Source organism: Aptenodytes patagonicus, chromosome Z (genome assembly GCF_965638725.1).
Source record: "Aptenodytes patagonicus chromosome Z, bAptPat1.pri.cur, whole genome shotgun sequence".
Taxonomy (NCBI): Eukaryota; Metazoa; Chordata; class Aves; order Sphenisciformes; family Spheniscidae; genus Aptenodytes; species Aptenodytes patagonicus.
Window position 1 is genome coordinate 29,801,702 of NC_134982.1, and position 16,771 is coordinate 29,818,472.

Genomic DNA, 16,771 nt, shown 5'->3' on the forward strand with positions numbered 1-16,771 from the left:
TGCAATTCTTTGAGATAAATTACTTGTTACTGCAACTCCAATATCAAGCTATGATCCTTACCATTTTTGTGACCCCTTTCATCCCCCTTTTTATTTCACAGCATTCTATAAATATCCAGCATGCTATTTTCTTGTGATCACAGTAAAGAGTGGTTTTAGGAATTTTTGTACCTATATCACCATGGAAACGAGATATGTGTATACATCTACGATCACTCCTTCTCTAGAGTAAAAGCCTACATTATCTGTGCAAGCTTATGGCTAATTTTTCTGCATAAGATATGGGTGTCTTATTCCTACCCACTACTTCGGAAATTCATTTCATGTAGTTGCACATAGCAAGCTGTAAAGTAGGTTTTATGAAGCCAATAATGCCGATATAATACTTGAAGAATTCCCTTTGGTTTGGATATATTTATTTTTCCAAACATTTTGTTTGAGAGAAAATGAGATTGCTATCTGCTGTTTCCTTATTTTTTTGCAGGAAAGCAAAGGGTTGTTGACTTCCTCTCCCCTCCCTTCCTTCCTTCTTTCTGAAGGTACTGTACTCATCTGAAAAAAAGAGAACGAAATGATTGTTCCTGTTCTCTTTCTTAAGTCATTTGAAACACTGTCCCTGCTAGTTTTCTAAGTTTACTGCAATCTCTGCACGGGGGGAGGGAGAGAGAGGGAGAGAGAGACAGAGATTACCAACATGAGAGCAGGTAGAGAGTTTAGGGCAAGACTCCTTCCAGCTTCAACAACTGGTAAGTTAAGCAAAAATGCTTTTACGGTTAACTCTTTAGAAGTGCAATATATACGCTTTTGTATTAAGAAAAGGCATTAATCAGATACACATTTAACTGATAAAAAGGTAATAACCATATGCATTGACAAGCAGTATATTTACGCTATAGATACCTGTAGTCTGCTTTTTAGATACTGGTGATAATAGCATATGGTTTAACCAACGCAGGCAAAAAAGTGTCTTCCAGTGAGGCTGATAATATTCATAACATAATTTGCTGTGAATTTTGCATATATGGCTTCTGCGATCAGAATCTTGTTACAGGCTTCACTAACTTTATCCTGAACGTTTCAGCAAGGTTCACTGGGCCATTGCTGAAATAAAAGAGAAGCTGTGTCATATGCAAATTGATGTATTTCATATATCATCTGCCACTACTGAAGTCTGCTCCAACCCACCAACCTGTGCTATAGTGGGAGAAGAATTGCTAGGGCTTTTTTTTTTTCCTTCAAACCATGTTGTGTTTATGATTACACATGTTTATCTCTGCTCCTCTGTGTATATGATTAGTCTAGGAACAGTGACATTTAAGACATGGTAAGACAGTTCCAGGTTCTCACTTGAAAAAAACAAAGAAAAGTTCATGTTGTGTAGTATATAACAACACCAAGGCAGATCACCAGCATCAGTAATAGGATGGACTCAAATGTTTATTTGTTGCTTGCATTGTTGTAGATACCAATAATATTTTTTATGTCGGGCATGAATGTATCAGAATGATCAGAAGTGGCATGTAAAATGAATGATTGAATGCAAGAGTACGTTCCAAATATTGGAAGAGAAAAATCCCCCCCTCCCGTGCTTTTATAAAAGCAGAATGCAGAGGTGGGGGGAAGAATTAGGACAGGTGTCCATTTCTCTGCAGAAGGTGAGCTTGGTCATCTTCTGATCCAGTATTTCTTCAAGCTGCAGCTCTGAAGTGTAGGGTCCTCTGTAGGACGCCTGGAGCCCAGGCAGAGTGGCTCCAAATGGCGGGCAGGCATCGCGGAGGGCCGGCAGGCAGCTCGAGCTGCCCCACTCCCGCTCCTGCTCCCGCTCCTGCTCCCGCCAGGGCACCTGGGTTGCACTTCCGCCCCGGGACAGCCCTCTGCTCCCACCCCTCGCTGAACCAACGGGTGGAAAGGATTTTCTTCCCCCTCTATCTGGTGTCTTTCTGCAAGTTTTTCCATAGGAAGGAGTGATCTACCCCAAATTCAGCCTGTGTTCTAGGTAAGTTGTAGATTCTCTTCGCTTTAGGAGCAGCAGATGGGTTCTGCCAAAGGAGGTGGAAATAACTCATTTCTTGAACTCCGTAGCTTAATGTTGCAACTCAGTCTAGTTTGGTACCAATTGTTAGGTTTATTTGGTTATACTTAACCCACAAAGAATCCTCTGCTAATAGCAAGTAAATGCCAGGTGTTGCCATGAAAACTACTTGCCACATCTTTCGCTCGGGATACCTGGGTTTATGTTTTACGTGACTAAATACTGATCCAAATTAAATAGATGATTTGGACAGCTATTTTGACAGTTACATGTCAAACATCTGGAAAACCACTTTTTACTTCAAGTGAGAAGTAGAAGAGTCTCCCAAACATTAAAAAAATACATAAGCACTGTATTTGCAGTGGTATTTTGCTCGAACTGCAGAGTGTTGGTCTGGATTGCAATCACCTGTAAGTTCTGATCTGGTTAGTTCAGAAGTTCAGTTTACCATGTAGGTAAGAGCCAGCTGCAGCCTTTCGGTACAGATTTTGTTTCTGAAGATACTAAACATTAATGTATTCTTGATTTGGACCATGTATACGATAAATTCTTTCTCTGAGAGATTGTCTGAAATACATAAAAAAGAATAAATGTGTTCATATTCATAATAAGTGGCCAAGAGCAGTACATGCTATTTTTAAACCCATTCCCCAATAATGAGCACACAGAGCATTTTTCAAGGAATGCTAATAATCTGACAGTAAAAAAATAGACCCTGAGTTTTGAACTTCATTCTTAGATGTCACCTATTGGGTTTACTTTTCCTTCAAGTAATACATTTTTGCAATCATTTAGAGTTTATTTGTTTTCACATTGTATAATTCATTGCTGGGATAACTGTAACATGATTTAGTATAATGGTAATTTGTAACACAACTAATACCTTTCTCTAGGTGTCAGGAAGAGGAGATTTTTGGCTGATATGTTATCCTTATCCCACATTGCTGAGATATTTACAACCAGAGAAGGGTATAGTCTGAGGCTGGATTGAGTACAGATCTACTACCAGCTTATGGCACAGATTAAATGTTTGTGAAATGAATTTTCAGTTATTCACCTCAATGTTATTAAAAAAAAAAGTTGAAGTAATAAATCAAGAATAAAAAGAGAGAGGCTCTGTTTATTTTGCTTAAAGTCTTATTGCTTCTATTGCTAAGAGCCATATTTATGTATATAGCATACATAAGTAAACGGTCAGTCAGTGTATGTATTTTCCCAGAGAATTTTTTAAAACCATTATTTCCATTTGACTTGTTCTCAGTTATAATGAAACAAAATATAGACAGTTTTTGCTTTTGTTCTGAAAAATAAAAACAAAACTACAGCAATGATGGCAAAGATGTTACAGAAACAAGTTGTAGCCCATGGAAATCCCAAGTTAACAGGTCTGATTCAAAAAGCATAGAAACTGATAGAAGTCTTTCTGTAAATGTCAATTGCCTTTTTATATTCAGGACCAGCTTCTTTAATGGTGAAAACTGTTCAGAATGTGAGTTTTGGATGTAGAATAGTAGCACTGAGTTACATTCCTAGTAACACTTTGGCATCTCTAATACAGATTTTTGACCAGGAGCTAATTTGAATCTTTGAATTTTAAGGAGTTTTTTATTGTTTTCGCATTCTTTCAAACAAGCACATCAATAAGCCTTGCCTTAGGACTATCTAGATGTAGAGCAGATACTGGTGGACTGAGGCACGATGTGCATCTCACAGATGAACATATTGGCATGTCTTTTAGGTGCCATTTCTAGTAGTGCCAGATAGATATGCAGGATTTAGAATGGGAGAAGCGCAGGGGGATGAATCATGGAAGTAACCCAAGACAAGCCTCATATACAGAGGCAGAAGAGTATGGATTACCCCAGATAGCACTTACATTGTTTCCAATCTTTGGTATTGCAAAACTGCGATGATGCAGAAAGACACCTATCTGAATGAAGCACTCCACTCAGTCAGACGTGTCAGCAGAATACCACCCTGAGAAACAAAAGCAGTAAAGGCTGCGTAAGGTGATAGGGTTTTTCTGTGGCCATGGTTTAAGGACACAAGTCAGGCAAAGGTGTGTAAGGAGAAGTAGCTTCTTATTAGTTGGTAACAAATGATCCATGGCTTCTGAGCACTAATGCATGTTCCCCAGTAGTAACTGATCCAATGAAACAAACTGCTCCTTCAAACAGACCTTACAAGTGCTGTGTAGACTGCTACAGATAGTTGTAAAATTATTCATTTGTTTGATGGAGTAATTTTATAACCCAACCAATTTTTGAAAACAGACTGTCTGTTAAAACCAAACAAGCATTTTCTTCTTAAATGCAGTAGTTTTCCCCATTCTAGTTTACCATCCCAGAAGACCACTGAAAAGGAAGGAATGTCGTCTTGGAGAAGAAAGAATTATAGAGAGACAAATAATGTGAAGCCTTTAAAAAGAAAGAAACAAGTGTGGAAAAAAGATGTCTCGGGTTATCCTCTTTCTGCTGAAAAGCTGATATTCTGAAACTGAGACCGCAGCACTCCACTGCTGTTAAAATGCAGTGGAATTTTATGGATGATATTCAGATTTTCATCCAATGAAAAGGCCCAAGTTAATACTTAACGGTTATTTAAAACACATCTAGAACTGCATGCTGGATGTCTGATTTTTCTTTATATCTATCTGGCAGGGACTAGTCCTTCTTGCCTGGCTTCTAAAATACTACTGATCCAATGAATAATATTATTTAATCTTTCTTTTAGTTCCTTCCTAACTTAATACCTTTGTGACTTGTTTTTGTAAAACAAATGGCTTTATACTAGTGTTACCCTGATCTTGATAAGCAAAATGCAGCATTTTCCTTCTAAACCAACAATGTTTAATGTATTATAAAGACTTCTAATGTCACTGGAAGTAATTAAGCTAAGTAATCATATATTAAAAGAAAATATTTTCATGCTCTGAAGGTTACGGGAAGAAATTATGTGAATGCTTGTGGTTTTTTACTTTCACTCCTTATTTCCTGCTTTGTATGTTAGAAAGACACATTATTAATTATTTGAATGAAGGATGAAAAAAAATATTATTCTTACTTTCTCTTCCCTCCCTCTACTACTATGAAATCTAAAACACTGACACATTTTCCATCTACTTTGTGGGCATGCATGAATTCATGTGATTTAAAAGAAAAAACTTAGGATAAAAAGTGTGTTTCCTGAAAACCTATTTCCCCCTTGTCAATCTTCATAAAAAGTAAACCTGGAAACATCCAACTTTCCAGCTGCTTAGGCTCATTAACAGCATTAGAATTCAGAGAACACTGAAAAATACAAACGTTCATTGAATCCGAAGGTTCATTTAATTACAAAATGCTACAAGGTAAACTGAGTCTCATACATTGATAACATCACTTTTCACTAATGAATTAGAGAAAGGTACAACTGATTTGAAATTGAAAGCAAGGCTGTGAGAAGGGTCATATGTTTTTAGTTGTTATTCTTAGATGATGCTGTACTACAAGGAATACTAGTGCACAGCAAGCAGGCATTACCCCCGCAGTCCTGTGTCTGGAGGCCTGATGAAGAATATAAACCACCTAATTTCTCCGCATGGAAAGAATTTTGCAGGGTGGTGTTCCCAGGGTGGAGGAGCAGGTGTGGCGGCTCTGGGATGGGAGCACGTAGCTTTGCCCCTTCTCAGGGAGCAGCTTATTCCGACACCAGGCCCTCTGATAAACCACAGGTGTGTTGTCTGGGAGGGACAAGATGACTTCCAGTCTTCCTCTTCACTGGTTTGTTGCTATTCCTGACTGTGCAAAAGCCACTTAAGCTTTAGTCTTCTCTAGTTAGGGCTGCAATGTAACTGTTAGACTCTTTCTGCAGTGATGAAAGACCTTTTGTTTTGTGGAGGGGTCTATGCTGGATCTGCTACTAAAGACTTTGTAAACTGGAAAGAGTATGTGCTCTTACCAACACCCAATACACTAGATTTAAACCGAACTTAAATATACCTACTCTAAAGATATCCAGGAAGAACACATTGGAATATAGTTACTATTTCAGGTTTAGCCCTCTCTCTGAAGTGCTTTCTAAAGCAAGAAGTGTTTCAGCTTGGTGTTTCAGTTCCAGGTAAAAATTATTTGAAATCATTATTTGAAAAGGGGGTGTCTTTCATACAGTACTTCCAGGTAGCATGATATTTTTCTACCTGTCTACTTTTTCTTAAAAGTACTTATAATACGTGTGTAATGAAAACAGTATCAGGAGGTAAAAAGGAAAGGGATGACCTGTTTTTAAAGCATCTGTCAGCTTCTAAGGAACAGCAGAACTTGTTTGAAACATCTGGTAGGCACCGGCCCACACTGGGTTGGTTCCCTAGTGCACGTTTCTGAAGCTATGAAGAGTGTCCTGTATTTGTCCAAAACTATTGTCCTGTGGTAGTAATTCCAGAAAACTGTAGAGGACCTCCTGGAAGGGCAAGTTGACAACAATGTGCTCGTAGGTTTAGCAGAAACTAAACCCATCCATTTATAAAGGTGCAGGAAAATAATATTTTTTATGCAGCACCAGAGCAAGGAATCACACCAGCACAAATGTTATACCAAACAGTTTTTCTGCATAATGCTGCACTCACAATATGAAGTCACCAAGGTTTCCAGAATAATTTTATATATCTGTAAGTAGCATTTTGTCAGGATGCAATGGAAGCAGTCATATGCATCAGAGAAATGGTGCTGACTGACTCCTCCTCCGTATCTCCTCTTCCCTCTACCAGAAAAATCAAAATACTAATACATTAATTTCTTTTTTCATGTCCCACAAAAAGGGACACCCCCCCAAGCTTAAGCCACAGGCAAAGAAATGGAATTGAACCGATGTCACTGGATTCTGTAGGCAAATGATCAGGACGCGGGGTTCCCTCTAATGACTGCTGTGAGGATTTTCACTAGCTTGTTCACTACTAGACACAGAAAAAAAGCATGAACAGGCACCCAGTGGAAGGCACGGAACATGGTTAGGACAGTAGGTTGGAACAGAATTTATACAACTACTTATCCTCCGGGTAACGTCCCCCTGCCCATACCACAGCCTTGCCTACTATTCCTTCCAAAACACAGCAATAATTTCTATCAAATCTTCCAGGTTTTTGTATGTGGCACTTAGCATTTTTCCAGGGAAAAAGCCCTGAATAGGGATTGAGAGAAAGAGTTATATTAATATATAAGGTGTTTTTTTACAAAACTTCATTTTATGTTGCTGGTTGGCCATTCTTAGTCATGGAGTAGAGTCACAGTGGTTTGATGGGGTTTTTTTGTTTCCTTTTTCTTGTGATGAAAATTTGAACTGAGTTAGTATCCAAACCAAGCCTCTGGCATCACTAATTGTGAAGGATTAGTACTAGGGTGGTTTGGGAAATGTTCAGAATTTCAGATTTCAAACTATGTTGAGTTTCTTCTCACTCTTTTTTTTTCTTTGGCAAAAAGTAATTTCTTATTTGTTTGTAGCTCTAGTCTCTGTTCCAGTATCTGCTGATGACATTTGGCTAAGTCTGAGCTGCCATTCCCACTCCGTATGCTAGTTTATTGAATTCAGTAAAACTGGCATTTTAAATCTGTTTCAGTTTAAAATAATTAACCTCAAGAATTTTTCCCTGTTAGTTGATTTACATAGATTTGTTTTCCAATTGATCAAAATCACAGAAGCAATATAATTTTTTTTTAAATTTCAGATTGTCTTCAGTTGTGGCAACAAACTAATGCTTATTTTTAAAATTTTCTAGAAGTTAACAAAATAATTAAGAGCAATATGCAGGATGCATTTTGGGGATCAGAGAGGGAAAGCATTTGCTTTTTGCTGTTCAGTCAAGGAGAAGATTCAAGTTTGGCATCACAGGTAAAGGGCAAAGCCAGAGAGGAAGTTCTTTTAAATTACTTCCTTGCAGGCACTTCATATGATCAGTCAAAAATACCATTTTATGCTGGAACTGAAGAACTAAGCACATTTCTCTTTCAACAAAATAAACTGATTTTTAAAAATGGACCCTCATTTGAATGCAATTGTGAGATGTATGTGAAGGTGATAAATTTTCTGAACAATAAATACATATTCAGCATGGTTTCAATGCATTAACACAGATTTTATGCTCTGGCAGTCTGGAAAGCAGAGCTCCCTAATCACAGTGCAGATATATCAAAAGTAGTTTCCTCCTATGCCTGAGTAATTTGGCTTAAGAGCCATTTTTAACTCTGTCTCATTGCTCATGATTCTTAGTTTTTTTCTATTTGGGTATCAATGGAATAAACACAGTGGTGTCCTACGAATGGCACTGACATCTCTAACTCCTTTGCTGTGTTTCCTATTGAACTTATGTTCAGAGGGAAATGTCTAAGCCACTACTGAACCAACTTAATTGCAAGTGAGTAATAGAGGTTGATAGGGATTAATCAGTCTTTTCAGCCAAGCAGCTTTTCCAGCAAGAAGTCTGCTCAAACTTCAGCTGAAATAAATTTTATTCATCTTTCCTAAATGATTAGGAAAGCATCATCTGGTAATTACTTTTAATGAACTGGACACCAAGAGAAGTGTTCAGTAGCAGGTATATTTTTCCTAATTCCGACAGTTTCTGGATGAATTCCTTTTCTTTCAGTTATTGTAGGATATAGCGTGTCTTACTGGAACACACGATACCTACCATTTTAGCAACCTTCAGTTTCACTATGAGTTTTGAGTTGTGTGAAACAAAGAATTGAACACAAAATAAATACAAAAAGCAATGGTCCTGCTAAAGACTAATAATACTCTCCCACGTTTAAGTAAAACTAGACTTTCATTAAAAAACTAACCTGTTTTGGAGACTATATGAAAACTCTCCCACACAATCCTCTTCTCCCTTGGCCCTTCTCCAAGCATACGTTCACATTTTACCTGGTACTTTCTTTTTTGAGGTACCTGTTGCTTTACACATGCAATGCCCAGAAGGTGCAATTAACTGCTAATGGTGTAGGAGGGTGCCAGCAGGCTGGCTTGAAGAACCAAGGCTGAAGGTGGCCCTTAGCTAGCCTTTAAGATAACAAAGAAGTGGGAGGAGACCAGACCATCCCTCTGGCCTCCATAGAGGTGATAACGACACTGGGACTACAGTAGGAAGGAAAGCTCAATCTATTTCCTTTTTAAAGGTCATGAAAGCCAATGAAAGGTTTACTTTCAAAACAACAGCTCAAGCAGGACAACATGAGGGTTATGGAAGGCCATGCTTTTTTGATCATTCTAATTTTGGGTGTTCTGCATAGCTCTGTTATTTGTTTTAAAATAATACTACTGTACAGCTCAAACCCCCTCTGTCTCCACTTCACTATAGTCTTCAATGATTGTGCTTTGTAGGTGGAAACATTATGTCCAAAGTGTTTCTTTCAAGGACTCCACACTCTATTCAATATTACTATTTTGCTACCAGATCCTTCCTTATATTGATATTATTTATTTGTTCTTCTGTTCACCCTGTCTCTTATAATATCTGTATGGTGGGAAAAAAATCCTAAAACTGTGTTAGTGTTATTTGATAATTTTCCAGAGGAAAAACTATTTAATACATAAGATTCCTATGGTGCGAGAAATGTACTTTTGTAGTGGCAGATATGGAAGTAGACAGGAAACAGGGATGGAGTGATAGGACTTCTATAAACAGTGATTAAAGTGACTCCACATACTTTATAAAGGCAGGGGCAGATCCATGGTTCCAGCCTTTGACATGGGAGTTCCTTATCCACTTAAGGAAGAAATTTGTCTTATTGGCATCACCTCATAACAGCCAAATCCCAAATCTTGTTCTCAGCTACACCCCAGATTTTCCATAATGATTTCAGTACAATGTGGATGATGCCAGGGAGAGAATTAGGATGAATTACTGCCATTGTTTAATTGAGAAATTAACTGAGCTGGCCAACCCATCGTTAATTCCAATCACTAGTGAGGGCAGGATCAAATTGCATTTCCACCCGGTCTGCTGGCACCAGTTAAGCTTTGCACATTTAAAGCTCTGCTACTGTATGTGCTCCCAATGTCACTATCATGGTCAATCTGGTCTTGTCAGCCCTGAACTCTGGGCAGGGTCTGGAAACTCAGTATACCTATGCCCAAATGCTCTTGGGGACCCAGTCTTGTAAGAATGTTTATTTGAAATTGAATATACACCAATGACATCAAATTCAGTGCAAAATATAGCAGCCACAAGGTGGGAGAATTTGATTCACTTCCTTCCTCCCTCCCCCCTGAGGAGTTTGGACCCACATCTCTAGCTTCTTAAGTGCGTGCCCTAACTAGAGCCTCTGAGGGTAACCCTGCTCTCCTTTGTCTGGAGCCGGCCCATTACACAGACAAAAAAGCAAGCGCCAAGGGGCAGGGAGCAGAGAGAAGTCAGACGAGGTAGTCAGGGGCTGCAGACTCCATCCCTCTAGAGATAGGTCTGGGGTCGCCTCCAGGCATCACTTCTCCTTTAGCTTTCAACTTATTTAAAGTTAAAGGCACTTCACCCTCCTGAGTGATTGTGTTTATGCCTTAGCTATGGTGTCAGGCTCCCTTCAGTTCATTCTGCCTCGTAACCTTTTCTCTGTAGTGCCAAAGGACTGAGGGTCCAGTATGGGTGAGCGCAATTTGTTAAGGTACATCTTCAGCCTAAACTCAGACCCGTACTCATTTCCTGGACAACAGCTCTCAGCACTCAGCCTTGCGCTTTTGTTTTCAAAACAGGTGAAACTAGTCTGGGGTACCTAAGACAATTTCTTCTTGACATGAACACAGGAGCACCTTCAAAAGCAGCCCAGTGCCACAGATTGGTTAGCCTGCTTGAGGCAATAGTTCACCCCCGCATATCCTCTGAACTTCTATTCAGAATATGAATGTATTTTGCTTTCCTGTTTTGGTGAATAAAAAAAGAAAAAAAGAGAGGCATTGTACATTTAAAAAACCCTAACCAATAAAGACTATGCAGTTAAAGGGTTATCAGCAAAAATGAACCAGCTTCACAGTGGCAAAATAATGGTTTCTAAACATGGGAGAAATTGAAGCAGGACAGGGTCAGCTGTTCAGGGAGTTGGTGGGGAGATGGAAAGTGGGGCATGAGTGAAATAACCTACAGTACACATGGGTTTCAGGGGACTTTAAGGAGAAGAAATAGAAGTGTTTCAGGGAGAGGTAGGTTGAGAAGAGCATGGGTGGGCATCTCTCCTCCTGCACAGTGCAGCTCTCACTGCCCTGGGTCCTCTCTAAATCTCTGGAGGTACAAGACCCTCCATCAAAGCACTCAGAGATATCTCACTTCCCCAGGACACAGTACCTATCTCCGTATGCCCCTCAGCCCACAAGAAGCCATTGTCTTTGGATTTTTATATTAAATAACTTTTATCCACTCCATCCTTCATGGAATAAAAAAAAAAATCAGAATGCAACATCTTTGGATCGGGAAAGCTCTGGGCCACAGACAGCTGGAGGCCTGAAGAAAATGCTGGAAAGTTGTCATGATACTCTTTCCTCTTTCTTATGTTCTTCACAAGACCAGTATCTTGGGTTAGCTACACTACTAGCCTGAGCTGATTTGTCTGGTTTTACATCCTCCTGTACCTCACCAGCAGCTCTGTTTCAGGCTGCACTTAACAAGTTTCTGTGGAGGGAAAGAGAAAGGCAAGAGGCTGGGCCAGAGCCCACCCTGCTGTGGGCAGAGATGGGGCAGGGCTGCGCTGTGGACCTAGAGGTAGACATCTGCCAACAAACAACTGTTCTGTCTCCCCTTCCCCCCCACTCCAAAGTAGCCTTGAATTCTCTGTTGGTACCAGAGAATCAGGCAGGTGGAGGTGCTCAGCTGAGGACATACAATCTTTGTCCCTTTACACACTTTTAGACCAGATAATTTGCTGTGCCTTGCAAGCTCCCACCATGTGTAGTTGTGGTTTGGGGTGACTTTGTGTGAACAGCTAACACTTCAGAGCCTGTGGACTTAACATCCACTTCATTATCCAGGTTATCTATGTGTTGCTGACCATTTTAGCAGATAGAATAGAGAAGCAGAGAGGGAGTGAACCACAGATGGAATGGAGAAGTGAAGAGGGAAGGAAACATAAGAGAAGAACTAAGAAAACTCACAAAGAGGAAGAAAAAAGGAAAAAAAAGGAGAAAGGAGGGTAAGAAAAAGAGAAATAAAGAGCCAAAACAGCAGCACGCCTAAACTGTACTCAAAGGGCACTTCATATGTACATCGAAATGACTAGAGATGGTCCATGAGGCTTAAGTACTGCTAGGGGCATTACCAGTAAGGCCCTATTGCAGAAGTTCAGTGGTTAACCCAGCCATACTGCTCTGTGACCTCCTCCCACTGTCTTGTTAGGCAACAGAAAAGTAGTGAGAATGATAGCAGAGGTTTTGCTAAACTAAGGACAGAGCACACACAAAAGCAACAAGAAGGATAGCAAATGATTCTGCTAAACTGAGAACACAGCATTTGTACTGGAGAGAAGGAAAATATCTACAGCTACCTCACTACAGCACCAGGCAAATTTTTTTTAATCTAATCAATGCCACCATTGAAAAGCAAATTATGCCATAAACCACTCTATAAGCACATCTGATGCCACAAACAGTGCCCACAGCTTTGGCAGGGTGGGCGGTGGGACTCCTCCAGACTTTCAGCGGAGGAAGCCTCAGAATCTAGTTTAACACTTTCAATGATTATCAGAACAAAAATTATCTGTAAGTTATGGAAAAGTGTATGTGCATTCATTTTGATACTATTTTAAACATTTTCTATATTACAAGAAATACAAAATAATTATAATCCTATAAAAGTGCTCATAGTGTCTTGCTCCCTGAAAATTGAGTACAAACCCAAGTTACACATATATCCAAATGATTCCAAAATCCACTCTATAGGCAATGCAAGCAAATGGGTATGTTTCCTAAACTTCTGTATTTCCCAGCTAAAATAAAACAAAAATTATGTCAGTTAAAATGTTAAAATTCAGGAATAACAAAGACAATGCAGTGAGGGTATTTCTATTGCACAGTTTTCTGAGAGATGACCCATTTCTTTTTATTGGTGTCATCTCCCAGGCAATATTAATGCAGCTACACTGCATAGGAAGCCCTTAGAGCAGAAGGAATATCTAAAATGATCAAACTTCAAACATGAAGCAAGGAAGACATGGCAAAACAGAGTCAATGAAGGAAAAAAATGATTATTTAATATATAAGATATCTTTGAAAGTTCATTGCTTGTTGCATCTGTTTGCTGTGCCATGTTAAGCTGTTTAAATGTGTCAGATTTTTTAATCAATTAAGTTTCTTAGGTGTGTGATTGTATGACTTCCATTAAGTTTGTCTGCAATGGTTACCATCTGTTAATATATTGTCTCAGGATGTACGTTTTTTTTTCCATATGTATACAATACATTTGTCAAAAGTATCAAATTTTGGTCATGGCATGGAGGGGTTCGTATCTTATCAGACAACAGAACCCATAACAAATAACAAGGAAAATTGTGAAGGATTAGTTTCAGAGTTCATTGGAAGTCTTTCCATAAGCCTTAGTGACCTCTGATTATGCCAAAGGAAGAGTTACCAAGGTTGTCAGTTTTCCTTTACCCAGCATTTGCTGAGAAAAACACCACATTTGTTGATGGAAAGAAGAAGTTTTATCCTGAGGCCTGATATCAGCAGATGAAGGTAATTTCCCAGGGAGAAGTGAAAAGATACCGAGCCTCTCAGTACTATCATGCTAATGTAGGAAGAAAAAACCTGATCTGGTTCACTTCTCATTTTCAGTCATTCCAGATCATTTTCATGAGCAATTGTTTACTTGTTTCCAACTCCAATTCTATTAATGATGGCAATCCAAAAGGGCAAGAGAAATATTTGTGGCAATATCTTTATCTTGATAGTGTTCTCCATTTAAGCGGACCTATCTGTTTCATAAAAGGCATGGGACAAGAAGCCTTATCTCAGAAGACAATTAAGCTGATGGTTAAATCATGGACTTCATTTGACACCACGTCTACATGCATGTGAGAGAGAGAAAACAAGTGTTTGTAGAAGTGGTATTGGAAAAGATTTGACCAAACTCCACAACAGCTATTATTCCCAGCTCAGGCCTGTTTTTTTAAGGCTTCCCCCAAATTTGTGTCTCCTTAATCAGTATCTGCACTCATTGATTTTTGATACTTTCCCTAAATCCGTGTTTATTTTTGTAAGGTAGTCCAAATTTCTGTCTTCTCCCAGCTCCACACTGTGGCAGAAAAAGTGCTCTCTTCATTTAAAATGTAAATAATCTTTTAGGTTAGCTTCAAATAACGTAGCATAAGGACATCAAGGCTGATTTGGGTCTATTAACAGGTACCCAGTTTATATACTCAGCTTGAGTATATTAACATACACTCAGTATATGTTAATGGAGTCCATTTTTCAAATTTGTGTGCTTGAAACATGGATATTTATGCCTGGAGAACATAGATGGGAAACACACCTTGCATGGACTTCTCTAAAGACTAAGAGAGTAGGCTTGACACTGATTTTAGAGAAGTTCTCGTATAGGTTGAACATGGTCTTTTATCTTCTGCCCTCCTCTAATGACTATAGTGACTGAAGCTTAGAGTAAATAAAGTACCTTAATTTGAAAAAAACTATACAAATAATCCATTATTGAATAACAATGGCAGTTTGAGCCAATATCTAGTGAACCTAGTATTGAAATAACTCTAAATTTTTTGAGCATATTTGGAACTTCTGCATCATTCACCAAGGCAGCAGCTACAAACAAAAAACTGACTGTACAAATGACAAGCAGGTGCATGGATTTTACAGATGCGGAACATTATTATCATCTAGTCCAACTTCTTACTCAAGACAGGCCATAAAACCAGCAAAACAGACAAGATACACTTGAAAATTACAGGTTAAAAACATCCACATGATTGTTTTCCAACTCTCTGAAACTATGAAATTCCCAATAGAAAAGGAAATGAGGAACGGCAACATTATTGCATGACTTCACTCACACACTGGAAGCAACAGAAAAGAAGTGGAAGAGAAAGAAAACAGGGACTTATGGAGGGTTCATGCTGCCATTGAAGGAAACTAGCAGGGAAAATCGTAAGGAGGGAATCAGATGTGTACTAACTGAAAATAGCTGGTTACCAGTAATGGATACATTCATGTTTGTACAGGTATTCCTGGCATTTTCAGTCTGACAAATAACTCAAAGCAGTGTTGATTTGGCAGGGAACACTGCTTCGCTGCTAAAATGAGATGAATTCATCATAGTAAATGATTTCGTCAGCTCCCGAGACTGATGCGACTTTTGCATAAATAGCAAATTAGTGAAAACTAAGTAAAGAATTTGTTGCTTAGTTAAACAGCAGTATGACTGAATACATTTAAAACCGAAACATATTTGGAAGTGTGAACTGAATGAAGGAGATCCCATTAAACCTATTAAGATAACTATAAACCTGTCTATTATAACAGTTTACAAAAGTCAGCGATTGAAAAAAAACAGCTGGTTGTTCAATAAGGCTGAAGCTCTCCAACTGCTCAACTTCAGCTCAAGAAATGTAATACTGTATATTTGTCACTGATCCTCACCACATCCAACACAGAAACAGCTGTTAGATTTCATTCTTTCCTTATAGATGCCAATATTTCAGGCCCCAAGAGGAGAGCAGAAATGCGCTCTTACAGGGCACGGTTTCTGCAGTCGTACATGTTCAATTAAGCGTGGAATTTCTCTTCCAGCTAAGAGAAGCTGTTCAGTCTATTCAGCCACCTTTAGATTTCCTATACTTTCCTCTGTTTCATCTTCTTCTGAAGTAGCAAACACAAGTGCAAACCTAATCAAGTAGCTCATTTCCCTTTGTGAGAGGGTACATATCACTTTCACTCATCTTGGTCTCATTTCTGGTTTTACCTTTGTGTTGCCCAAGAGCAAAATCAGAACAGTAGTAGTCAGTGTTTAAGCTTGAAAAACTTCATAATCTCACATTTTTTATGTCTGGGCTTATTATCAGTCTGTAGACAGAAGGCGCTTTCATACAGGAAGCAGAATTTCGGTTCTACTGAAGCCTAAAGAAAATTTGCTCTTGACTTCAGTACAGAATATTAACTGGAGACTGTAACAATGCATATGCTTGTAGAGTGAATAGCATGATTTATATACTTTTTAAAATCCTTTGTCTGTAGAAATAGGATGAGTGGAAATGAGAAAGTAAATGGTGGTTCATATTCTGTATTAAACTCTCTTCCTCTTTAATGGAAGTTAACAACTTTATTAGCTGCCGCATAGATATTCTATTTTGGAAATACCTCAACAACTATCTGAACTCACTGTAGCCTTTCTTTTCTGGTTTTGAAAGGGCAGGGAGAGAGCTTGTTTGTCGTTCTATTTTTCAAAATAGTGGATTGCCAAATATACTTATTTACATAAAGAAAGAAACTGTAGGGATGCTTGTCTGTTCTAAAGAAATTAACTTTTTTATAAGCTCTGGAGTGCTAGGTTTAGGGGGGGTTTTATGTTTAAGTGCCAATACAGCATGGAAACCTCTGTCTCAGTGAGCTTTCCGGACCAAGTTTTTAAAACTGAGGAGCTGAAATACTGCTGATAAAAGCTAGAATTTTTAATGTCTATCCAGGTTTAAACTAACCTTAATGTTTAGAATCACACCCTGCTGTGCTACATAGCATTACATTTTAAATACTAAGTGCCGAAGAAAGAAAGAAGTTTTAAAGTGCTTA

The 16,771-nt window shown here is 38.7% G+C and overlaps 1 protein-coding gene across 3 annotated transcripts in view; it reads left to right on the plus strand.

The window, feature by feature from the left end:
• The first annotated feature begins 607 nt into the window (after nucleotides 1–607).
• The window catches only part of ZNF366 (zinc finger protein 366), a 34,953-nt gene continuing 18,789 nt past the window's right edge, over nucleotides 608–16,771 (plus strand). For 2 of the 3 annotated variants that reach the window (XM_076362543.1, XM_076362542.1), the window contains exon 1: nucleotides 608–746. Coding sequence is in view for 1 of the 3 variants with exons in the window: in XM_076362542.1 (XP_076218657.1) it covers nucleotides 695–746 (52 nt within the window). In the remaining 2 variants the exon portion in view is untranslated. Of the gene's footprint in view, nucleotides 747–1,911; nucleotides 1,997–16,771 lie in introns of those variants that run through there. The other variant, XM_076362544.1, reaches the window with a different exon arrangement.